We start from the raw sequence: 27,497 nt of genomic DNA, 5'->3' as shown, positions 1-27,497 counted from the left end.
AGTGAGAGGCAGGGTAGCCTCGAGTAGAGGAGAGATGTGTCATAATTAAGCCTAATATGTAACACTAGGAACCAGCATTGTGGATGGCTTATATTCATGCTGATATTCATCAGCAGTCAGATGGATTGAGGCTGTCTCCCAAAAGGTGTCAGGAAGAAAAAAAAATATGAGAAGACTGAAGAAAGACTTGAGAGGCAGAAGGAGTAGAAGTGTTAGATATGGCGGAAAGGGAAAAATTTCCCCCTCTACCCCTCTTGAATTCTGGTGGCCGGACTAATGACAAAATTGATAACGAGAGAGATTAACAGGAGAAAAAGAAACAAATTTTAGTTCATGTGCATGGTGGTCTAGGACCTAAGAAGTGGCCAGAGCAGGCAGCTTTTATACTTTTTAGACAAAGAAACAATAAATTTGTGAGGAACTGAAAGGACAAAGAAACAGGTTTTGGATGTTCAATCAGTGAAGAATCTAAACAGAGTTTGGGCTCCGGTAGTAAATTAAAGAAGTATACAGGCTTCTTGGCCTGAATTCCCTGTCTCTGGAGATGAGGGTGTCCTTCTACCTCCGGATGCCAGGAAAGCACCTTTCATAAGGGAGATTTATTTCCTGCTTTCACGGAGACAGAAAGGAGGGTCAGAGTGTCCCACTTGCATTGGCCATTTATTAAGTAGCTTTAATACAAAATAATCAGTATGCCACTGAGGCACATTTTGGGGTGGCCTTCCAGAACCCCAGCAGATAGAATCCCTGGAAGGCAGAGAAGTAAACTGAGGTCAGGGAATATTTGAAAAAAATAATGACCAAGAATATAAAGAATCCCCTGAAAACTGAAGACCTTATATGGAAAAGGTTAATAAGACATCCAAACAGTAGGAATCAGGAAAGTTTTCTGTAGTGGGTTGAATAATATCTCCGCTAAAAGGAACCTCAGAACTTAACCTTATTGGAAAATAAGATCTTTGCAGATATAATTAGTTAAGATGACATTATACTGGATTGGAGGGGGTCCTAAATCCAATGACTTGTGTCTTCGTAAGAAGAGGACACACAGAGAAGACAGCAATGACAACTTTAGTTTCTAGGAATATTATAGGGTAGATAATTGGAAAATTGTCCACTAAAAAAAAATTTGAAATGCTATATAAAATATACAAATATTCACTCAAAGGCATAGCTGAGCTTTGGAAAAAAGGTGCGGGGTGGGAGGCAAAAACCAAAGAGGGAGCTAAAATTCATAAGGGGAAGTAGTCCAGAGCCCATTGCTGCCTGGTGTAAGGGGATGTCTGTGGACCTTTGAAAATAAGATAAATGAAAAATATCACTGGAGTGAGCAGTGGCCAAAAAACAAAACCAGCATATCAATAACTATTTGAAATTATAACACTATATTATTTTAAAAGATCAGAAATTGGACAAGGGGAAGGTGGAGGATGAGATCTGAGAGATCCAAGGTGGTAAGTATATGCTAAGGACAGAGATATGGATCTACTTTTAGATATTGATGGGGAAATTGAGCGTTAGTATGGGTTGTAATAAGATAATAACCACTATTGAAACAAAATAGAATGTTTTATTTTTGTACCGTAGGAAAAAACTTGATCTACCTGGAAGGTAGGAAGGAGAAAAAAGTGGAACAAAAAGATGAAATAGTATGGAGGTTAAACTAATCAAGACAGATTATCCAATGGATAGAAAGCTAAATGCTATAATGTTTATAAAAAATATTTAAAAGGACACAGGTTGAAGATAAGGGGATGGAAAAATTTACAGTTGTAAAATACAGACAAAATGAAAAAGGAACAATAGATCAAGGGAGTAAAATAAGCAGGGACTTATGCACGTGCCATAATATAGTAAGCAGTAATTTCTGGCATTTGACATTGATTAAGCAATTGCAGTTAGAAATCTTTCGCAGTGTTTTCAGAAACCGATGAAACAATTAAGACAAAAAGTAAGCAGAGGAAGATTTGGATAACAAGCAGTGAATTTGCTCTACCACGTATGTAGACCTGCTTAGTCAACAAATGCAGTATATATTTTATTTTGGAGGGCATGTGGATTAGGCACATGCTTCAACTTTTAATGCATCAGGAAGGAAGCCTCAAATTCTAAAACGTCAACACTATAGAGGTTCTATTCTCTAACTATAGTGCTTTAAAATCACTCATTATTAACAGAAAGATAGCAAGTGCATTCCATATGTTGGAAATGAAAAGACATGCTATGAAATAACCCTCAGGTTAAATAGGAAATGATAACAAGAATAGCAAAATTTTAAAGCTGAGTGATAATAAAAGCACAGTAGTTCAAAATTTGAGAGAGATAGCTAATGGAGTACTTTGATGGCAATATATAGCTTTTGTTACTCAAGAGAGAACTAGAAAGTCTGCAACTCCACAAGCTCAATGTTTGACTCAAGTAATTAGAAAAACTGCAACATGGTAAATCTTAAGAAATAAGGAAGGAAAAAGAAAGGGGGGACACAAATATAAACACAGAAAATAAGGAGCAAAATAGAGAAAATTAATAAAAACAAAGAACCAAAAAATGGTCCTTTGAAAAATTTCATAGGCTAGATATAATAATCTGTTAAAAAATATATAAATTTTTACCAATACAGATGAACACTTAGGTGAAAAGGATATATGGCTAAAAAATTAATGCAAGAAAACACTTAACAACCATTAAATAAATTGTAAACCATTAAATTGTAATGATAATCAAAACTACACATCCCTGAAATATAAAAAGAGGCCCAGACAGTTTGACAAGCAAGTTCTGTTTAATTCTCAAGGAACAGAAAATCCTGTTCATAAAACTTCTTATAGAACAAAGAAAAAAGCCAAGCCATTAAGTTTAATTTTGAAAACAAAAAACAGGTAAAAAGTATTGGCCAACTTGACTTATGATATTGAAAAACACAAAGAATTCAAATCTAGCAACGTATTAAAAAATAGTACATTGTGACTAAGTTGAATTAATCATAAAAGTGAAAGGAAGTTTCAGTGTTTAAAAAATTCTTTCACTGTAATTTACATTAATGGCAAAGAATGAGAGATTGGGTGATCAATGATAAAGAAAAAGCATTTAATTAAGTTTTTTCTTTTCCATATGGAATCAACTCTTAGCAAGCTTGAAATAGGGAATTTTTTTAGCTTTTTAAAGGCTTTCTCCTAAAAACCTATTGCAGATGTCATTTTTAATGGAAAAAACAAAACTTGAAACTCATTCCTGTTAAGATTGGGAACAAGACCAGAATGCCTGTGTTGCTTCTACTTACCAACGTATTACCAGGTACCTGACCAATGCAGTAAGGCAAACAAATATAAGTAGAATAAGTGAAATGAAATATATAATTACTATTTCTAAGTAAAATCATTTATATAGAAAACCAAAGAGAATCAGCTGAAACTATTAACAGCAATAAAAGAGTTCAGCTAGGTTGGCAGCTTATAAGAGCAACATAAAAAAATCAATAGCTTTTGTCTGTATTGGGAGTAACCAATTATAAACTATGATGATGATAGGATACCATTTACAATACTGACATAAACTAAAAGCTATCTAGGAATAAATCTAAGAAAGAATTCATAAAACATATAAGGGAAATTTAAAACCCTATTACAAGAGTTTTATTATAGTACTATAGAGCATAAATGTAGCATTTATAAATGGATTGGTTGAATATTGTGAAGATGTCATATTTCGCCCATTAAAATTTAAATTCAGTGCAATTCTAATCAATGCCTGAGCAAGAGTCTTTTTGAAGGGGTGTAGTTGAATCTAAAATTTATTTGGGAGAATAAATAAAGAAGGACCTTCTCTTTACAAAGCATGAACATTATACAGCAGGAGTTGGCAAACTACAGTCCACAAGCCAAATCCAGGCTGCTGCCTGTTCTTACAAATAAAGTTTTATTGGGACACAGCCACATCCATTCCTTTATTTATTGTCTATGGTTGCTTTCTTACTTCCATGATAGGGTTGAGTGGTTATAACAGACTGAATCTGGCCCTTTAGAGAAAAAAAATTGTCTCCCCTTGTTCTCCAGCATCTAGCACAGAAACAGAATATAATAAAGTCCAGACTCACCCCTGTGTACATATGGGAACTCAGTGTTATCATTCCCAGCAATTGGTGCTAGGAAATTTGGCTCACAAAAGGAGAAAAATGAAACCATTTCTGTACTTCATACCATAAACAAAACTCTAAGTAGATTAAATACCTAACTGTTAAGAGTGAAAATATTTATAAAGCTGATAGATGAAAATTTAAGAATACATTTTTGTAACCTTATGGTAGAGAAGTGTTTGTTTCACAGTATTCACAGAGAACAAACCATAAAAAAAAAATTGAATACATCAAGATGAATGCTTTTTGTCCAATGGAGTCTACGATAGAAAAACTAACAGATGGTGAAAATACAACTGTCATGTTTAATAGACCAAGATCAATATTTAAATATATAAGGGACTCCAGAAAAATCCAAAAATAGGAGGGAAGAAACCAATACAAAAGAGGGCAAACTACGAATTGGTGATTCATACAAGGAGAAATGTGCACATACACATATCACATTGGAGACAAGCTAATTAAAAATAAAAGATGCCTTTTGCCTATCATATCAATAAAACCTTGGAAATCAGATACTGCCAAGTGTTGGCAAGGGTGTGGGAAAATAGAAATCTGCATATATTGCTTCAAGGATTGCAAAATGGTGCATATTTTTAAAAATCTAAGTATGTATCAATACCTAAGCTAAAACCCAATAATGGGACTCTAACTTAGATACCCAGGGAAATACATGTAAGTATGGTCATTAGTGTTATTTGTGGTGAAAGACTGGAGAAAGCTAGTTCTTCAGCACTAAAAGAATGGACAAGAAAAATGACAGTGGAATGCAGTGAGAATAAGCAGTGAGAAAGAGTAAATTACATCTATTTATAACAACATGAATGAGTCTGTAAAACAGCGTTGAGAGAAAAAGGCAGAATGAGTTTTAAAGCACGATACAACTTCTGTACAAATTTTAAAAGTATGTACAAGAGCCCTATATATGTTTGATGTATAAAATATTTATAAAACTGCTGTGAAACTTATAAATACAACATTAATTTTATTTAAAAAAAATGAAGCCCTGGCATGGGAGAGGAAGGAATGAATTTGGGCATAGAGGAAGAAATGAAAATGATGATAAGAAGAAAAATGAAAACTAGAAGAGAGTCTTTCATGGACTCATAATAGTAGCTCATCAGCTAGAGCCTATGCTTAAGTCAACTCTGTACAATTATCCGTTAGAGGAAACAAACTCCAGGGACATATAATCCTTCCAGCACTGTTAGATCCAGGAGCTCAAACAATGTTGTCAGGTATGGGTCTCTCTTTGTATCTTGGCTTTCCTGGCCTCCATGTTGGCTCTAATATCAGGCAGACTCTTGTTGGTGTATCCTCTAGCTCTTCCAGGTTCATGTCCTACAAGTTTGGCATCTTAGAAGAGAGAAAGCCTTTTCCCCATAGTATCAGCAGTAATCCTTTCATGGATATCCTTCCTTTGAATGGCTCATTTTTTTGTCCTGCGTCCACTCCTGAATCACTCATGTGACAAAAGACTAATGATGCCTGGGTCACTTTCCCATCCCTAGAACCAGGCAGTAGGAGTAGCCCAACATATGGAATATGGTGGGGTATTACCCAAAGAAAAATTAAGGTGGTATGGGCAAAACTACAGAAAATGGATGCTGGGCAGGCAAAAAAAAAAACAAAAACAAAAAAACACACAGATAGCTTTAGGGCACTTGAATCAATTCTGTTTGTAGGATGATTGAAATGAATTGCATGTTTATTCTAGAAAAACTGGGGGGAATAAATAAAGGTTAACTTCACATATCTAAAGCACTTTCACTTGCATGATACTTGTTTCATATGACCCCCAAGGCATAAATCCATCACAAAAAGATGGACTTAGTATGAAGGGCAACCACATAATTGCTGGAGCTGATGGTCTTGGAAGGAATGGATATTGAACGTCTTGTCACTGAGTATATTCAAGCATGGGCTAACAAGCTACCAGGCAAAGATTCTGCAGGAAAGGATTGGGAGAATAGGTGGGTTTGATCAGTGGTTCTGAATCATCCAGGCAGATTAAAGCATAGATTTCTGGGCCCTTCTCCCAGAGTTTCTGCTTTGGTAGGTTTGGAGTAGGACTCAAGAATTTGCCTTTCTGATTTCCCCAGGTGATGATGCTACTGCTTCAGGGAACACACCTTGAAAACCACTGGGTTAGATGATTTTCAACGTCCTTACTAACCTTTCATTTTTGTGAGATGGTTGTAATTGTTCTAGAAACCAGTATTTGTGTAACTGAGGCAAAACTTCCATACTATTCCTTTGTACCTGAAATTTGTTAAATTCTGGCTATTTGAGTGCTTCTAAAGTAGATGCATTTTGCGTAGCCCTCTGTATCTTTTGGGTCATTGAGAATATTAGAATCCTTAAACAATTGCACATTTATTGGTATGCTTTATAAAATGGTCCTCCATTTTCTGATGTCATCCTTTTTGTAGTCGTATTTCTATTTTCCCATGAGGGGTTCAATTTTCATCAGTTTTGTAGTAGGGTGGTTCCTGAATTAGAAAAATGAAGTGATTTCCCAAGGAAGGTGCGTTTTAGTCATTCAGAAAGTAACTTTGTCATGTATAGGCATCCACTGATGGAAAATCATTCCTTGGTACCCTAGATGCCAAGTATCAAATCTTGCTTTCCCTTGTCTTCTCGCCACTACCCCAACCCATGGCTTTCTCCAGAAAAGAGGATATGCAACACTTCACATACCTTGCTGCATAATACATCTGCATCAACCGGGAATTGTTTTCATCTTGAACTCTATTTTGTCCCTTCTTTTTCCTCAATTTTTTTCTCTTTAATTTTTGAAATTTTACTATAGTTCTCTGGGAGTACCCACATGCTTTTGTAATTGTACACAAGGTCAAACAGTGTTTATACATTTTCTAAATTGCTTTTATATAAACAAAGATAAAACCATTTGAGAAAAGGGAGTCCCCACAGGTACCTCTTTAAGAATGAGAAGGTTTATAGCCAATGCTTAACCATGAAAATTTTCAGCTTAGCGAAGATGATGAAACAGATGGTTAAAAATAGTACCTGAGAGATTGGACCTAGTAGATTTGGGTTAAGGTGGCTCCCCGAAGTGCAGAGGGGTTTAAGAAGACACATACAAGCTTTTGCTTGAAAACTGTAAATCCAACCAGCATAGAGAGTGTGGAATATTTTAGGAGGACTTACCCAGAATACATCTTAGTGGACATTAAATGGGGAACAGCTTCAATGATGTCTTTTTTACAACTAAGAATCTGTAGTAATGGACTTTGCTTTCTTTAAAGTGGTATATGATCTGAGTTTCTCAACTGAATTTTATAAATGTCCATTTTCTACATCATCTTCTCTTCCAGAATTCAAACCGTGATGAAATGTCATTCAGATTCGGCCAACATCTCATCAAGCCCTCTGTGGTGTTTCTCAAAACAGAACTGTCCTTCGCCCTGGTGAACAGGAAACCTGTGGTACCTGGACGTATCCTTTATTTTTTTTTTAAAGAGAGAAAAATTAGGAAGTCTCTGATTCTAACAGACCAAATAAATACAGGATTGACCTCGAAGATCTGTCCGAAAAGCTAAGCAAGGATCCTCCCCCTTCCCCCTTTGGAGAAACCAGGTAAGATGTTATTCACATTTATTCTGAATCCAGTTGGTGGCACCAGTAATATGCTTGATCACTGTTGCAGAACTTCTGAAAAGAGTTGCTTAGCAACCGTGGCTTTGGAGGTGATTTTTTGCTTGACCTTTTCACTATCGTAGCTGTGTAAATAAATAGGTGCTTCTAAAATGGATCCAATGAATATCCTGAGCACTTTGTTTTCAGTTATCAATTGTGAATTTTAATAGTAAGATAGAGATTGGGTGGCCCTTTTGTGATGTGGAAGTAAGGTTATGTGAAGATTATATGAAGATTTGAGACTGACTTGGTTTGTTTACCTCTTGGAGATCATTCAAGCTATGAATTTTAATTAAATTCAAACACATAAATATACTTACAAAATATTTTTTTCATGTTAGGGTCTGAGATGGCATTTTCTCTTGGAAAACATCCCAGCTTCTAGATCATTGTCCAGTGCCATTGGTGGTAGAGTATTTTATTTCCATCTGACCGTCAGTTTCAGTAGAAGCTTCATTCTTTGCAGTGGGAGAAGCAGGATTTGGTGAAATGCTCTGGAGAGTTATTCTTATGTTATTGAAATTATCCCTCGTGACTGTATGCATATGACATTTGTATTGACTACTCAGAATTTTTTTTTCTCTTTCCCCCCTAATTTAATTTACTATGCAGAGGGCAACAAAGTATAAAATTTCATATTCGAAGATAATGATCATGGCAACATTGAGGCATGATTCTACTTTGAAATAGATTTCTCAGTTATTCTGAATCTACAAATGTGTCAAAATTTTTTCCAGTGTAAGTTATATTTTTTCCAATGGGATTTTTCAAAATGCTTGAAAACTTTATGAATAATCTTCTTTCTTGGCCATGTAACTATTGTACACTGAAAAAAATACAACTAACAAAACATGCACCAAAAGATAATTGTGATTTCTGTGGTAGACTCCCAAATTCCTTGAATGGAAATTTTAACCTAAATTTTGTAAATCTACAAAACTAATGATGATAGCAATAAACTAGTCAATAATATATATATTTTTCTTGATAATACTTAACTCTTCTTTTAAGTTTACAAAAATATTTAAAATTATAAGTATACAAGATTAGAAAATTACATTCTTCTGTTTATTGAAGTAAAAAAATCTAGAATGATTTAGAAAGGTCCTATAAAAAAACAATTTTTAAGTTGTATACCAATTTTATATTGAGTTTTTCTAAAAGACTTTGAAGTTCTTGAAATAACAGAAGAATTTTCTTTTCTCATTTGCTATTGTTGCAAGTTTGTGGTTGCCTTTTTCCTTTGAGGAATATATTTTTAAGCAAAATGTCTGAGAATTGCAGTGTCAAAAGAATATTGTTTAAATGCCATCTCTCGTTGGGTGCCATTTTTAATTGACTTTTGTCAGAGAACTGAGGGAACTTGGGATGAAAACGTGAATTGAGATGAACAAATCTTAATGCCTTGGACTGAAAGAATATGAAGTTGCAGAGTTGCACTTTTAAAAAAATGGTTAATAATGGAATGAACGTTGCTTTGTGATTTTTTAACTTGTTTCTTGATAGTAAGAAACTTGATTTTTTTTAAAAAATTAATTAATTAATTAATTAATTTTTGGCTGTGTTGGGTCTTCGTTTCTGTGCAAGGGCTTTCTCTAGTTGCAGCAAGTGGGGGCCACTCTTCATCACGGTGCGCGAGCCTCTCACTATCGTAGCCTCTCTTGTTGCGGAGCACAGGCTCCAGACGCGCAGGCTCAGAAGAAACTTGATTTTTCACGGTCTTTTTAACCAACTCTGAAAGTGTGGTGCATAAGACATGGGTCATATGTGTTTGAACTCAAGTAAAGTTGAGGTGTCTGCTTCAAGGAAAATGTTCATAGCGAATAGTGGACAGTTAGTGAATGATGACTAGTTTTGTTTCAGACGGCGCTGGGATTGTCATTTTGGAAATGAGTCCTGGTCAGTCACCATCTCTTTGAGTAAATGCCAAGGACAAGGGGAACATTGTATTAAAATTAACAAACCTCAGTGTGTTTGGAAGGTAGCAAGAAGGACCCTGCCCTTTCTGGGGATGAGAACAGTGAGAACTGGAACATTTTTGTAATCAGTATACTCTGTAAAGCTGTTTTACATCTACAGTGTTTAAAGTGGTTTCAGGGCATGACCCAGCAATCCCACTCCTGGGCATATACCCAGAGAAAACCATAATTCAAAAAGACACATGCACCCGAATATTCATTGCAGCACTATTTACAATAGCCAGGTCATGGAAGCAACCTAAATGCCCATCGACAGATGAATGGATAAAGAAGATGTGGTACCTATACACAATGGAATATTAGCCATAAAAAGGAATGAAACTGGGTCATTTGTAGAGACGTGGATGGACCTAGAGACTGTCCTACAGAGTGAAGTAAGTCAGAAAGAGAAAAACAAATATCATACGTTAATGCGTATGTGAGGAATCTAGAAAAACAGTACAGATGAACCGGTTTACAAGGCAGAAATAGAGACACAGATGTAGAGAACAAACGTATGGACACCAAGGGGGGAAGGCAGGGGGAGGGGTGGTGGGATGAACTGGGAGATTGGGATTGACATATATACACTAATATGTATAAAATAGATAACTAATAAGAACCTGCTGTATAAAAAATAAAATAAAATTTAAAAAATAAGTGGTTTCAGGGCCAGTAGATAATGGATTCAGGCAATCCTTTTTATATGATGATTCTAAAACTGTATGTTTTACTTTACCTTGGTACTCTGTTAGGTGACACCTGTGAGAAGAATCTTAATAAGTTACTCATTCGCTTGCAGAAAGCGATATTCTTTTGTCCCGAGATTTGGGAATTGAAGCTGTGGATGGCTCTGCCCACTAATGTTTCATAAAATAAATGGGGAGATGGCTGCAGTGGGCTTTAATCCCCAAGTGCTCTACCCTACCTGCCCTAGGTAAGCCCCTTGCTGTGGGTCTTCTAGGTCATCTATCTTCTTGTACCATCTCTACCCCTGGACTTCCCCAGCCCAGCCTACACCTCACTCTAAACCACAGCTCTGATGCTACCACTCTCCTGTTCTTTTGCAAACAAACCACTGATGAATATAATGAATCTCCTTTTATTTGAGGATAAAGTCCAAATTCCTTAGCATCCTTTTAAAAGATTTTCATTATCTTGACTCAGCCTCCCCACTTTCCAACTATTTCCTTAAACAAGTGTTGTATTTCCCTTTACCTGTTTTTTCCCCCATCCTTTACCCTGCCTCTCTCTTCACCTTGAGATCTTTCCCATCCTTTTCATTTCAGCTAAAGTGCATCGATACCTGTCCTGCCCTCTTAGGAAAAAAGTATTCCATCCTTTGTGTGACACTTGGTTCCTTATTGTCATGTTGATTCATTCAACAGTTTATTACTGAGCTACTCTGTTCCAGGCATCATGCCAAACACTGATCCCAGTCTGCATCAGACCAGAACTGTGTTCATTCCTGTCTGTCTCTGCACTGAATCATTAGTTCCTGAGAAGAGGTGGGGGCAAAACCTACTCTTTGCACGTTCTCGTTTTCTTAGTACCCAAAAGTATTATGTTGACTGAATTTAAAGTGAATCTGTAAACATCAGGAGCATGTGGATAGTTTCAATTAAGACTGAAATCCTGCCTTTTCAGTCTTGCCATGCACAAAACCATGTCTTGTCACCATTTTATTCCAGATGTTTTAGTATCTCATTCAAGCTGTATTTTCCCAACTTTCCCTACATGCTCTATCAGTTACAATCCTGTTTACTTTTCTGTTATGAGTGTGCTGAGTTAAGTCTAAATGCAGTGAATGAATCGATGGCAGATGGGAAAAGATTCTTTTCCATTTTTTTTTCTTTTTTTGCGTGTTAATTGGCCAATGGACAAGTCTGTATTTTAAGGGCAGTATATTGCTATCTTATGTGAACCGGAAAATTCTATTTTGTATTTTTGATGATCTCTTTTTAACAAGAGTATTCAGGTGGCCTTTGGGGAGTGTGCCATTCAAGAGAGACTTGTAAATGTCATCTTTGAACTTGTGTTCTCTCTAACATTTTGCTCCCCCCTCTTCAACCCTTTTTTTCTTTCGACTTTGCTCACTGACTTTTTTATACCTTTCTGAGGTGGAAAAACACTGTCAGATCAGGGACTGCAGATATGCTTTTGAAGCAAGACTATTTGCTTCATTCTCAAAAGAGCCACAATCCCTCCTTGTCCCCACCTAAAGCAAACATTCCTGCTCATCGCAAACAGTGTTTAAAGTCTATTGAATAGGCTTTGGCTTCTGTGGTGCAACACTGTGGAAGCATATGTCAGAATGTCTTTAATCCATTAATTTCTTGTTACTGGAAAATGCTTTTCAGCGAGTCTTGATGAGAGAACAGAAGCATTTTGGAGATTGCATCTTCAGAATTCGGCAGCGAACGTTTTATTCATGTACCTTGGTGCAGCCCAGCTATTGTTCGTGGCTTGAAAAAATTTGAGCCAATATAGTTAATACTTCACTCCCCTCCCCTTGCATTGGGCTGTGTCTACCTCTCATCTTGAGTTCAGCATGAAAAATGAATTTGAACATTAGTGGAATCCATTTGGGGACTGGAGCTTTTATTGTAAATAAAATTATTCATTTGTTATGTCCTGTTGTTTTCAGCAGACAGTGTATTGATCTTCGGATTGCTATTCAGAATGGCATACGGAGCTCTAATGTAAGGGGAACACGGCCACGTTTGCAGATGGGTCGAATGTGTTGTGTAATGACAGAGACAAACCTTGCTTGCTGGCCATACTATATTATACAAATCATTTGTCAACTGTTTATTGAATCAGTTGTTAAAAAGAGCAGATTTTTCCAAGCGGGAGCATCGCACACAGAATGTTATCAGGGCCAAGCCACATTAGGATAATGCATTGAGGACAGCCTTACAAAGTGTATTTGTGAAGAATTAGACTAGGTAACTTAAAGGACATTTCTGCTGACAGAAACAAAAGTTTGGTACAAGGGAAATTGTGTTCTAAGGTCCAACTTCAATAGATAAAAAAGAAAAATCTGGCAAATGCCTTTTAATACAAAATTTTACCTTCCCAAGCAGTGTTAAATTTTCTCTGTTTTCAGACCATTGCCATATTGAATACTCTTGAAATAAAGGAACAGATAATAAAAATAGCTTCATTACATAACAGTGCTTCTTATGGACTAGATGCTATAGATAAAAGTGCCCTTTTAGTCCTTCCATAAAAATCAGAAATATTTGTCATTTCCTGAGTCGGTTGTAATCTTGTGAATTTCTTTAATTGTTCAGGAAAATGCAGTTATTAGCGATCTGATGATCTTTCATTTCTCAAAAGAGCTTCTTTTTAAACCTCCCTGTACAAATAAAGTGACTGCAAGCACTATTTTAATATCTTTATTACTAAAGATAGATTTTTTGCTCTTAAAATTCCCTTAAGCATATGCCTTTAAAAAAATTTTTTTTTTCACCCTGTGTAAGCCTATTGTATATTAGCTAGCTTAAAATACTCTTGGAGAGATATTCAGAGCCGATCGTGCGTCCTTTGTCCTGAGCTCTAATGGGGAAAGTTGGTTTCCTTGTGGTCATATTTTTCTTGATTTTATTTGGCAGATTATTGTGTTCAAAAGATCTGCATGTAGCAGTGATCGTTCAGAGTGCTCTTATGCTGTTTCTATGGGAAAGGTTTCCATATAAATGTGCACCTACCTTTGGGTTATTAGAGTACATTGCTTCCAGCTAGAACCAGTTTTTGATGGCATTGGTCAGGAGGAACACAGGAAGCTCTTGGATGCTTTCATCATTCACTAAATTGACTGACATCTTTTTTCAGTGTCCAGAACCTGCCACAGAGGATCCTGCCAACCCCCATTGCAAGGCAAACCTTGTGTGACTGTCATCTATCTCGACTTGTCATCTGAGGAATTACTGCACAGAGAGCAAATTTGTTTTATCTCAAATGCCATCTCTTCAGTTGGTAGTGAGCTCACAGTGTTGAGTAGGATTCTGAGGCTGCATGCAGGGTCAGTGGGCAGTAACTGTCATGGGTAGCAGAGGAGAAAGAGGGGCCCTCCTTGCCAGGGCTCTTCCTCTCCCAAGTTTATTTTTCATTCTTGGAGCTGAGACTGGCATCTTTATTTTTATTATAGACAGACTGATGGATTGTTGGCACCTGACACGAAGGGATTAATAGATGCTTTGTGTGTGTGCAAGGGACATTTGAAATTGGATGGAGAAAAATGTGTGGATTTTATACATTTTGCCCTGGCCCCTTTGAATAAAGGTGACTCACCCATGAAACAGTGTGCCTGAGGCATGTACATATTGGTCTCTAGACCTCATCCAGGCCCCTTCCTGTTGTCCACCGTCTCTCCCTGGCTCCTTGTAGCCTATTGGTTGGTGACAATGCTGGCTAGTGGTGGTCTTGTGGTTCACTTGGCCCCCTGTGCTTAATTACTTAGTTGTGACTGTTTTCCTTTGACCTTGACTGCTTCTCCATTATAGGATTTACCTTCTAGCTTCAGGCCCTTTTGTGAGTGGGGTGAGATGAGCTGGCCTGACCATGGTTATGCATTTGAGGAGGAAAGTCCAGCTGGCTTTTTAATGAGAGCTTTTAGGAGGTTTCTCTTAGAACTGCACAAAGCCTACAGAATCACTTTTACAACCAGAAAAAGATATCTTTACCATCTGCCAATCTCTTACAGAATATAATTCTGCTAGTGTGTGTGCGAGTTAGGTGGGGGGGGGGGGTGAAGGACCACATTTGGGATGCTCTCTCTCCAGCTCTAACAAATGGTAGGATGATAATTATATGTATTAAAATAACACTTTGAATAGTTCTCATATTAATTGCAAAAATGAATATCCTGTAACATGGAAAGCCATTCCCCATTTCTATTTATTTCTACGTGAAACTTTCCTCAGGTAATTTTAAACTGTCATGGTTAACAATATCTGAACTCTTTTCATTATATTCTGGGCATATTTCTGACCTGCTTTCCATGCAAGCCATCAGATTGTGAGGAATAGGAAAAGGCTGGTTGTGGTGTTGCCAGTCTTGCACTTGTAACGGAACATAATTAGAAGTAATGAATGGAATAACACATCATTATTCATAAGAAATGTCATGTAATTAACTCAAATAATGCAAAGTATATCCTAATTTCCATTTGGAATGAATATTGATTTGTTAGAACATCAGTAGGCAGTTAATGTTTATCCTATATTTTCATGCACATATCAAAACTGTTAAAATCTATTGAATGAATATACATGGGTTTTCTATAACACAATAAGTCAAGATGCCTTTCTTTTGCTAATAGAGCCTTATGTGTATTCCTTATATATTATATATACATAATTTATGTTCAATTCTTAGAATTAGCATAATTTATATTTATTGCAAATTAATGATCTAATTTATGTACTTAGCTCCCATTTCCTTTCTCAAACTAACTGACTGAAAAAATAACTATAAATTTGCAAATAGCTCTTGGGCACAAATTGGCCTTATCCTAAGAACTCTCTACAATACTAGATACCTGAACTAGTTTTGGAATCTAAATTATTTCCCTGAGATTTCTGTTCTAGGCTTTAAATATGCCTCAGGAGTCTTGGTTTGGCTTAGATGGACGCACAGGCGGGAGTCAGGATTGGCTGGATATGTCTTAGGTAGAGGAGTTATTTTTATATGCAACAATTAGTCTGACACGTGGCGCTGACCAATGTGAGTGTAGTTCCTGGAAGTTCTCTGCTCTGCCAGAAATCATCCTCTTAATTTCTTCATTGTGGGGAGATCTGGAGAGACCCAGGGGAGGAGACAGAGAGGTGTGAGTGGCACTCAGGAGGCAGTAAGGACAGAACGACTGCAATATTTTAAAAACAGGAATGGCCAGCCCTGGTTTTAGAGACGGACACAACTAGAAGGAAGCTGCCACTATGTCCTAGGGCTCAAGCCTGGTATTTGTTCTTCCACACCATAGAGTCTGGCAGAATAAGAGAGTCACCAGGGAAGTAAAAACAGCAAAATTCTTTGTTTTAAACGGCCGGCTTCCTCGCAGTGAAATAGTAACTGCCTAACACCAGTTAAGGGGAAAGCTTTAACTGTAGCAAGAGGAGACTGAGGCAGTGTTTTCTCGGTCTGTTTGCCGTGTGTGAGTGTATTGGGGGTGAAGAGTGTGTATATATACACATTCAACTTGCTAATATCTTTTACTGAAAATAATATCATAGAAATAAATTAATTGAAATAAAGTAAGTAAATTAAAGTAATGTTTTATGACAGGCAGTCATTGTTGGGGTCACTATTTTGTCCTGTCCTCTCTGTGAGCACTTGGAATGGGAAAGCTGAGTGTCCGGCCAATGCTGGCCCTGCTTCACGGGAGTCAAGGCTTCACCCAGAACTCTTGCTCCTCATTCTGTCGCTCTTTCTCCCGCTTCTGGTGACTGTCCCACGTGCAGCAAACCTTTCTGTATCATTGGTTAGGAGTTATTTTCCCTGGAGTCTTAAACGTCCCCGTTATTCCTACTTTCCAGTGCTATATTGCTGTCAATCTATACTCTGTCATTAATAATTTTCACTGATAATTTGGTGGCTTTGTTGTTTGGCTGTAATCATCATTTTCATTTAGGACTGGGACTAACCTTGATGACCTCTGAAAATCTATGAGGCTTAAGCCTGACTCTGCTGTGCTGTGAGTGTGGCGCCAGACACTTACCTTGGCGAGCAGCATAATTTGCTCCCAGGTAAAATGAGGCCAGGAGGAGCGAAATTCATCTGGCTCTCTAATTTTTCTCTTTTCTAATAGGTTTTGAAATGACTGTAGTTATCAAGAAATCTTTTCATCTTCAAGATTTATTTCCAGTTCAAGATTTGTTGGAACTAAGAATTATCTGTTGAGTGCTAATGCTTTAACAGTAAACCACGATCCCTTTCCATTCACCAAAGATGATTGCTGTAAAATTTGTTAAATAAGATGTGTCAAGATAAAATAAATCAACAGAAATTACATTAAAATCTTCAGTTTCTCATGCAGACATCTAGAGTACTAGTTAGTATTTTCTATTCTGTTTAGGGACCAAATGACTCCTAGAAGCTTTTTAATCATGGAGCTATATCTGCAATAATGTAATTGAGATTCAGGGCTGGAAGAGACATTGAGTGGGACTTTTCATATTACCCTTGAATATGAGCAACTAGGGCCTAAACAGAAAGGTTGACATCCTTTCTGGTGAGATACGCATATGTGAGAGAGAGCCACACTCCCATTACTAAGTGGCAGCACCAGAACCAGACCCACCATGTTGAATCACATCTCCATGTTCCCAAACTCTCTAAGGGGAGAACTGGTCAGGGGAAGTATAGTGGATAGAGGAATGCCAAGAGTGTATTCTCTTCCCTCTTTCTGGCACCCCCTACTGGCCCTGAGAGTCATGTGCAGAAGGTAGCTCAAAGCCCTGAGCGGGATGATTCCATGAAAAGGTGCTGGCATCCTGTTCCCTGGCTTGATGTTGGCTGAGCTGCAGAACCTGCAGGCCGTGTAGGCACTGCTCTCAGGTGGCGGTGCTGTGCAGCACTTCCCATTTGCCCTACGGAGTGTGAGATTGCACAGGAATACAGAGCAGTGCTTGCCTCTCATCTGCCTATTTCTGAGTAGTGGGTAGGTGGATAGGGAGAGGCTTTTTGCAGGGCAAGAAGAGACTGAGCAGTAATGTTCCTGAAAAGAAGATGGGAGCAACTTTTCTACCCCATCCCAATTTTCCACAGCCCTTGGAGGAAACACACAGGTACCTCCCCTGGTTCTTGTTTAAAAAAACAAAAAACAAAAAAACGTGAATATCAGTGGGTAGGTGCCACGAGGCTGGTCAGGTAGATATTGTTCCAACTGAGGCATGGCCTATCCAGAAAGGGGATTGGATCATAAACCACTGGCAGAGTTACAAAGGGAGACATGACCATCCTTTTGTGAGTGGGTTTTGAGAAGCAGATAGAGTGAAGGTGAAACTTGAATACCTTCAAGTCTATCAATTCCAAACCATGCAGAGACCACCATATTTGCGGAAGCTCTCAGCAGATGGAACTGGAAATGGACCAGGGAAAACTGCCTTTCACCTGCTGACAGGCAAGTGTGCCTCAAATACCAGAGTAGCTCAGTCTCAGGAGCGAGGGAAGAAGTTGGTAGAGAGCTCTAAGTGGTCGAGGTTGCATCTCAAATCTGTGTTAGACAGGACTTGAAATTTTAATCTGAGATTGGATTGTTAAACTAGAGATGCTTTTAATTATGAAAAGTGACTTGCAAAGTTATAGATTCTGCCCAAGATGTTGTTAAAGGGCCTGGGAAGGGACTCAACTTAGTATGACTGGAAGAGCTATAGCAAAGAACAGAACTGGGGCATGTCTTCGCCCCCACTGAGTTGAGTTTCTTCAATTACTCTTTATACAAGCCGAGTGATGACATAAATCCTCAAGAAAAATGTGGTTTGTCACTCAATGCCATGTTAGATAGCAGTATGTGATTTGCTGATTGCTTTCATTCTTAGCAATGGAACCTTGAATATAGTAGATGGTTCATATGTTTTTGGGGGATAAATTTAATTTTGTTTCAAAACAGGGTGGTTAGGTAAAGGAACATTCATTTCTTAATGGATGTTTTCTGAAGGCCTATTATGTGCCAGGTTCTTCTCATCTTTTCCAGTTCTAATCTAAATTTGGCACAGTCTTGAGCTGAAGAAGGACCAATTTAAGGGTTGAATGCTGTTGGACTTTTTTGCAGTACAGCGGCCAGAATGATCGATCCTATTAAACATGTTGAATCCGTGTCACTTCTCTGCTTATATCCTATAATGGCTTCCTATTTTCTTCAAACTCAAGCCAAAGTTATCATAATTATCTATAAGATTCCTACATGAACTGCATATGCCCCCGCCTCACCACCACAAGTTGTCACTGCTGATTGCATCTACTGTCATTACTGCAGTAGGTTGAATGGTGATTTCCTAAAAGATATGTCCATGTCCTAATACCTGGAACCTGTGAATGTTACCTTACATGGAGAAGGGTCTTTGCAGATGTAATTAAGTTGAGGATTTTGAGATGAGACGCTCACTCAGGATTAGCTGGGTGGACCCTAAATCCCATGGCAAGTGTCCGTATAAGAGTGAGGAGGAGGCAATGTGATCAGGGGGTCAGAGACGAGTGATGCGGCCACAAGTCAAGGGGTGCTGACAGCCACCACAAGCTGGAAGAGGCAAAGACCAGATTCTTTCTCTCCAAGAGCCTCCAAAAGGAGTGTAGCCCTTCTGACACTTAGATTTCAGACTTCTGACCTCTAAAACTCAGAGAGAATCAATTTCTGTTGTTTTAAGCCCCCAGTTTGTGGTAGTTTGTTACGGCAGCCACAGGACACTCCCTCCGTGCCTACCACAGCCATGTCCTTGTTGTTCTTTGAACATTCTAAGCACACTCCTGCCTCATGGCCCTTGAACCAGCTCTTCCGTGTCCTTGGAATGCTATTCCCCTGATGCATGTATGCCATGCCTTCTGATCTCCTTCAGACCTCTATTCTAATTGTATGCAAACATCATCTCAGGATGGTCTTCCCTTTTATTTAAGATTTCAGTACCGCATTCCATTTCTATTTCTTTGTGGCATTACTAGTCTCACTTAGTGTGTAACTTATTATTTGTGTCTCAGGCTGACTGGAATGTGAGTTCTATGAGGGCAGGAATTGCTGCCTGGTTTGTTCACGACTGCATCCCCACGTGCCTGGCACATGACAGGCAATCAGTAAATATTTGTTCAATGAGTAACTGTGGTTGACTATCTGGAGTTTTTAGCTTTAAAACTTAAAAAAAAAGACAAGGGTTCACACTTAGCAAGCAGAATGATTTAATAAATTGTTACACTTGGCAATGCAGTGCAGTTCTTAAGAGTGTCAGGCTGGATTTTTACACACATGCACACACTCACACTTGGATGCACAGTTAATATTTATTGTTCCAAAGTGGATGGCTCTGAAAGAGAGAACTAACAGGTGGTTTCAGCATGAAAAATATATCTTCTCTCTGCCCACCCCAGCACAGTTTTTGTAGATTTCCATGTAGATTCCAGCCAGGGCAGTGAAATCAGCCTTTCTTGGCTCAGCCCTCTGTCTGAGGTGATATTTAATATATGGCTAAATGTTAGAAATTAACACAGGGTTTGGTATCTCATCAGCTGATGAACTTTGATTTCCCAAGATTTTATTTGCCAACATTTTGCCTTCCTCAGGGAGAATAGAGCAGGTGTGTATGCAATTTCTTCGATCCCTCAATCAATTTTTATGGCCCCATCTTCTTGGCTTCTTACACATATAGGTTCTCTTACGTGTATACTCATTTATAAATCTCTCTTTCTGATGAATTCCTTTGATAAAACCTTCTTTAGGTTTATAGTTATACAATAACCAAGGCATCACCAAGGCGGTTTGTTTACTCGTTTATTTCCTGGAATGTTTAGAAAATGACTTAAGTTGACTAATAAAGTATAGTAAGATTAAGTGCTTTAAAAATAAGAGCAAACAAAAGTAAGTAAGATGGAGCTAAAGTGAAGGTAGTGCATGAAATAGATACCAAATGTCCATATAGTTGTTAGAGATGGGTCACAGAATTGGCCTTGAACTTTCTAGCACCAACCTGAAGAAGGAAAGAGAGATGCTCTCCTTGAGGTAAAAATAGGCTGATTGTTCAGGAAGTGCAGAAACATGACCAACAGCAGGGATCAGTTATAGTTTCTGTGGATCTTTCCTCATGGAGATGATGCCAGAACTTGTAACTGAGAGCATCCTCAAAACATCCTTACAATACACACAGAGGCTCTCCCTCAGAAATATGTCCTGAGTCTGCTGCTCACCATCTCCACCACTCCTGCCACATCTTGCCTGGACCAGGCACAGTCATTTCTCTGCTTCCTTGTTTACACCGCCTCCCAACCACTTCCCTCCCCTGCCCTTCAATCTAGCATAACATAGCAGCTGGCATGGTCTTCCTAATACAGACATTAGACCATGTTATTCCCTTGCTTTAAGAATTGTTAGTGGTGGTTGCTTTCAATTAGAATAAAATCTTGACTCTTCACTTTGGCCTCCTGGATTTCTGGCCCCCGCTTCAGCGAGCTACTCCTCCCACTGGGCCTTTGCACCAGGCTTGTCTCCACCATGAATGTGCTTCCCTCTGACCCTCACATGCCTCCTCAGTTCTCATTTTCTCCGTTCTAGTTCCTGCGTCGTCACCTCCTCACAGAGGCCTTCCCTGACCCAGTACAGAACTCAAACCACAGGGAAACGATGATTAGTGAGGCTCTGTCCCTGTCCTGTCACCACCATTGTTGAACTTGCAGGGAGGAGAAAGACTTTGACTGCTAGTGGGTCTAGTGTTTCGTTTATCCTCTTTGGTGCAGAACCATTTATACCTGTTGAAACTACCAGTGAGTTTGGGACAGGGAGTTGGAGAACTGGATTTTAGTCCCATTTGGGGGACTCTAGTCAAGTGATTTCATCTTTTTTTTGTTTTGTTTCCTCATCTGAAAATAAAGATACCTTAGCCTCCTGGACTATTTCGAGGACTAAATCAAGATGATGTGAAAGTCAGAAGAATGAATGGATTTGGCTTTGGAAGCATGGCATAATAATTATTCTTTTTTCTTTGTCCTTTATCCTGATACTTTGAGGCTGATCAAGGGCTTGGTATTGGATAAGGGGTGCCATTAATTGTGGCCCTAAGTTCATAAAACTGAAGCTTAAATCAAATTAAGGAAATTTCTACATTTCTTTGTGAATATCACATAGCAACTGGAATAACCCAGACCCACTTTTAAACTACTCAATTAAAAATGGCATTAAAATAATAACCAGGATTTAAAATAAACCTGCAAAATGATGGGAATTTGACATTCTATGAGCTTTTTTTTTTTTTTTCTGTGAGGTGTGGTTAAAAGAAAAAAAGTTATTCTTTTCTACTGTCTTTAGTGCCAGGAAAGAGTAGGTAAGTGAACAATCGTGGGGTTCATTCATGGTTGAGAGTTGCTTTGCCAGGGTTGATTTTTAAATTAAATCCTCAGGGGGTTTAGATTAGTCTAGATGCTCCACTCTCATTAATTGTAATGGGAGTTACTGTACTCATCTCTCTCCTCCACACACAGCACTGAAAAATGACCCTCTCACACCACCTTTGTGTCCTTCTCTTTGAACTAATTTTAATGGAAATTTTTTTTTTTTTGGTAAGTCAAGCATCTCTGTGCAATCCTCAAGGTCATGAGATTGCTAACAATTCGCTGATAAACAATAGGCCTTTGTTTTGCAGTGCTTGACCTGCACATGCTGGAAGGGTTTGGGCCAGAACTGACTCACTTTCTGGACTGTAGGCTTCTCTTTTTATTGTTTCAAATGAAGCTACTCTTTTTTTCTTTCTTTCTTTCTTTTTTTCTTCATCTCTGTTTTTGCACATCTCAGCCTCCTGATACAATAATCAGTACACAGTAGGTACTTAGCACTCATAGAGTCCTGAAACTACTGAAATGTAATGGAGAAAATGAGTTAACCTATAACTAAAAGATTGCATTAAGAATACCAAATGCTTTAACCAGCTAATGAATTGCTTGACTGAATAAATGTTTTGTTTAAATTATGTACATGTAAAAGCAATCTAGTTTATATCAGGTGTAACAGATTTTTAACTCTTGCATTTATTTTTTCTAATTGTAAGAATATCTTCCCATTACACAAAATAAAAACTATCCATAATCTCATTACCCAGAAATAACCCCAGCTAAAATTTCAGTTTATTTCTTTCGAAATTTTTTTGATTTTTTCATGTCTCTTTAGGAAAGAGAAATATTTTATAACTTGATCTTTTTAACCTATTTTGACATTTTCTGATGATTTAATAACACAGATTTTTATTGATGGAGTTTTAGTGTACTGTATGGATCTACTATAATTTATTGTTTACTGTTCAACCTACATGTAATGAATATTTTAGTGAAGGATCTTTGGTCACATTCCTGATAAATTTCTTAAACCGGAATCACTAAAAATGTTAAATGCTAAAATATTACGCACTATTTAAATTGACAAATATTCGAGCCTGAACCAAGATGGCGGAGTAGAAGGACATGCTCTCACTTCCTCTTGTGAGAACACCAGAATCACAACTAACTGCTGAACAGTCATTGACAGGAAGACACTGGAACTCACCAGAAAAGATACCCCACATTCCAAAGACAAAGTAGAAGCCACAATGAGACGGTAGGAGGGGCGCAATCACAATAAAATCAAATCCCGTAACTGCTGGGTGGGTGACTCACAAACTGGAGAACACTTATACCACAGAAGTCCACCCACTGGAGTGAAGGTTCCTAGCCCCACATCAGGCTTCCGAACCTGGGGGTCCGGCAATGGGAGGAGGAATTCCTAGAGAATCAAACTTTGAAGGCTAGTGGGATTTGATTGCAGGACTCTGATAGGACTTGGGGAAACAGAGACTCCACTCTCGGAGGGCACACACAAAGCAGTGTGTGCATCAACACCCAGGGGAAGGAGCAGTGACCCCAGGGGAGACTGAACCAGACCTACCTGCTGGTGTTGGAGGGCCTCCTGCAGAGGACGTGGGTGGCTGTGGCTCGCTGTGGGGACGGGGACAATGGCAGCAGAAGTTCTGGGAGGTACTCCTTGGCGTGAGCCTCCCAGAGTCCGCCATTGGCCCCACCAAAGAGCATTCAGGCTCCAGTGTTGGGTCGCCTCAGGCCAAACAACCAACAGGGAGGGAACCCAGCCCCACCCATCAGCAGTCAAGTGGATTAAAGTTATACTGAGTTCTGCCCACCAGAGCAACAGCCAGCTCTACCCACCACCAGTCCCTCCCATCAGGAAACTTGCACAAGCCTCTTAGATAGCCTCATCCACCAGAGGGCAGACAGCAGAAGCAAGAAGAACTACAATCCTGCAGCCTGTGGAACAAAAACCACATTCACAGAAAGATAGACAAGATGAAAAGACAGAGGGCTATGTACCAGATGAAGGAACAAGATAAAACCCCAGAAAAACAATGAAATGAAGTGGAGATAGGCAACCTTCCAGAAAAAAGAATTCAGAATAATGATAGTGAAGATGATCCAGGACCTCGGAAAAAGAATGGAGGCAAAGATCGAGAAGATGCAAGAAATGTTTAACAAAGACCTAGAAGAATTAAAGAACAAACAAACAGAGATGAACAATACAATAACTGAAATGAAAACTACACTAGAAGGAATCAATAGCAGAATAACTGAGGCAGAAGAACGGATAAGTGACCTGGAAGACAGAATGGTGGAATTCACTGCTGCAGAACAGAATAAAGAAAAAAGAATGAAAAGAAATGAAGACAGCCTAAGAGACCTCTGGGACAACATTAAATGCACCACGTTCGCATTATAGGGGTCCCAGAAGGAGAAGAGAGAGAGAAAGGACCCGAGAAAATATTTGAAGAGATTATAGTCGAAAACTTCCCTAACATGGGAAAGGAAATAGCCACCCAAGTCCAGGAAGTGCAGAGAGTCCCATAAAGGATAAACCCAAGGAGAAACACGCCGAGGCACATAATAATCAAAAATTAAAGACAAAGAAAACTTATTGAAAGCAGCAAGGGAAAAACGACAAATAACATACAAGGGAACTCCCATAAGGTTAACAGCTGATTTCTCAGCAGAAACTCTACAAGCTAGAAGGGAGTGATGTGACATACTTAAAGTGATGAAAGGGAAGAACCTACAACCAAGATTACTCTACCCAGCAAGGATCTCATTCAGATTCGATGGAGAAATCAAAAGCTTTACAGACAAGCAAAAGTTAAGAGAATTCAGCAGCACCAAACCAGCTCTACAACAAATACTAAAGGAACTTCTCTTAAGTGGGAAACACCAGAGAAGAAAAGGACCTACAAAAGCAAACCCAAAACAATTAAGAAAATGGTCATAGGAACATACTTATCGATAATTACCTTAAACATGAATGGATTAACTGCGCCAACCAAAAGACACAGGCTTGCTGAATGGATACAAAAACCAGACCCATATATATGCTGTCTACAAGAGACCCACTTCAGACCTAGGGACACATACAGACTGAAAGTGAGGGGATGGAAAAAGATATTCCATGCAAATGGAAATCAAAAGAAAGCTGGAGTAGCAATACTCATATCAGATAAAATAGACTTTAAAATAAAGAATGTTACAAGAGACAAGGAAGGACACTACATAATGATCAAGGGTCAATCCAAGAAGAAGATATAACAATTATAAATTTATATGCACCCAACATAGGAGCACCTCAATACATAAGGCAACTGCTAACAGCTCTAAAAGGGGAAATCGACAGTAACACAATAATAGTGGGGGACTTTAACACCTCACTTACATCAATGGACAGATCATCCAAACAGTAAGTTAATAAGGAAACAAGCTTTAAGTGACACAATAGACCAGATAGATTTAATTGATATTTATAGGACATTCCATCCCAAAACAGCAGATTACACTTTCTTCTCAAGTGCGTACGGAACATTCTCCAGGGTAGATCACATCTTGGTCACAAATCAAGCCTCAGTAAATTTAAGAAAATTGAAATCATATCAAGCATCTTTTCTGACCACAACGCTATGAGATTAGAAATGAATTGCAGGGAAAAACACGTAAAAACCACAAACACATGGAAGCTAAACAATACGTGACTAAATAACCAAGAGATCACTGAAGAAATCAAAGAGGAAATCAAAAAATACCTAGAGACAAATGACAATGAAAACATGATGATCCAAAACCTATGGGATGCAGCAAAAGCAGTTCTAAGAGGGAAGTTTATAGCTATAAAGCCTACCTCAAGAAACAAGAAAAATCTCAAGTAAACAATCTAACCTTACACCTAAAGGAACTAGAGAAAGAAGAACAAACAAAACCCAAAGTTAGCAGAAGGAAAGAAATCATAAAGATCAGAGCAGAAATAAATGAAATAGAAACAAAGAAAACAATATCAAGGATCAATAAAACTCAAAGCTGGTTCTTTGAGAAGATAAACAAAACTGATAAACCATTAGCCAGACTCATGAAGAAAAAGAGGGAGGGGACTCAAATCAATAAAATTAGAAATGAAAATGAGAAGTTACAACAGACACCGCAGAAATACAAAGCATCCTAAGAGACTGCTACAAGCAACTCTATGCCAATAAAATGGACAACCTGGAAGAAATGGACAAATTCTTAGAAAGGTATAACCTTCCAAGACTGAACCAGGAAGAAATAGAAAATATGAACAGACCAATCACAAGTAATCCAATTGAAACTGTGATTAAAAATCTTCCAACAAGCAAAAGTCCAGGACCAGATGGTTTCACAGGTGAATTCTGTCAAACATTTAGAGAAGAGCTAACACCCAACTTTCTCAAACTCTTCCAAAAAATTGCAGAGGAAGGAACACTCCCAAACTCATTCTATGAGGCCACCATCACCCTGATACCAAAACCCAGACAAAGATTCTACAAAAAAAGAAAATTACAGACCAATATCACTGATGAATATAGATGCAAAATCCTCAACAAAATACTAGCAAACAGAATCCAACGACACATTAAAAGGATCATACACCATGATCAAATGGGATTTATCCCAGGGACGCAAGGATTCTTCAGTATACGCAAATCAATCAATGTAATTCACCATCTTAACAAATTGAAGAAGAAAAACCATATGATCATCTCAATAGATGCAGAAAATGATTTTGACAAAATTCAACACCTATTTATGATAAAAACGCTCCACAAAGTGGGCATAGAGGGAACCTACCTTAACATAATAAAGGCCATATGTGACAAACCCACAGCAAACATCATTCTCAATGGTGGAAAACTGAAAGCATTTCCTCTAAGATCAGGAACAAGACAAGGATATCCACTCTCAACACTATTACTCAACATAGTTTTGGAAGTCCTAGCCACAGCAATCAGAGAAGAAAAAGAAATAAAAGGAATACAGATTGGAAAAGAAGAAGTAAAACTGTCACTGTTTGCAGATGACATGATACTATACATAGAGAATCCTAAAGATGCTACCAGAAAACTACTAGAGCTAATCAATGAATTTGGTAAAGTTGCAGGATACAAAATTAATGCACAGAAATCTCTTGCATTCCTATATACTAATGATGAAAAATCTGAAAGAGAAATTAAGGAAACACTCCCATTTACCATTGCAACAAAAAGAATAAAATACCTAGGAATAAACCTACCTAGCGAGACAAAAGACCTGTATGCAGAAAACTATGAGACACTGATGAAAGAAATTAAAGACGATACCAACAGATGGAGAGATATACCATGTTCTTGGATTGGAAGAATCAGTATTGTGAAAATGACTATACTACCCAATGCAATCTACAGATTCAATGCAATCCCTATCAAATTACCAATGGCATTTTTTACAGAACTAGAACAAAAAATCTTAAAATTTGTATGGAGACACAAAAGACCCCAAATAGCCAAAGCAATCTTGCTGGGAAAACACGGAGCTGGAGGAATCAGGCTCCCTGACTTCAGACTATACTACAAAGCTACAGTAATCAAGACAATATGGTACTGGCACAAAAACAGAAATATAGATCATTGGAACAAGATAGAAAGCCCAGAGATAAACCCACGCACCTATGGTCAACTTATCTTTGACAGAGGAGGCAAGGATATACA

General features: G+C 38.2%; 1 protein-coding gene across 17 annotated transcripts in view; it reads left to right on the top strand.

The window, feature by feature from the left end:
* Positions 1–27,497, top strand: part of FHIT (fragile histidine triad diadenosine triphosphatase) — a 1,499,836-nt gene that overhangs the window by 674,162 nt on the left and 798,177 nt on the right. For all 17 annotated transcript variants that reach the window (XM_061195478.1, XM_061195467.1, XM_061195479.1 and 14 more), the window contains one exon: positions 7,471–7,591. In XM_061195478.1, coding sequence (XP_061051461.1) covers positions 7,489–7,591 — 103 coding nt within the window. In that variant the 5' untranslated portion in view covers positions 7,471–7,488. The remainder of the gene's footprint in view (positions 1–7,470; positions 7,592–27,497) is intronic.

The sequence above is a fragment of the Eubalaena glacialis genome, chromosome 7 (assembly GCF_028564815.1).
Source record: "Eubalaena glacialis isolate mEubGla1 chromosome 7, mEubGla1.1.hap2.+ XY, whole genome shotgun sequence".
Taxonomy (NCBI): domain Eukaryota; kingdom Metazoa; phylum Chordata; class Mammalia; order Artiodactyla; family Balaenidae; genus Eubalaena; species Eubalaena glacialis.
The sequence above is the reverse complement of the archived record's forward strand: the minus strand, read 5'-3'. Positions and strand labels throughout refer to the sequence as shown.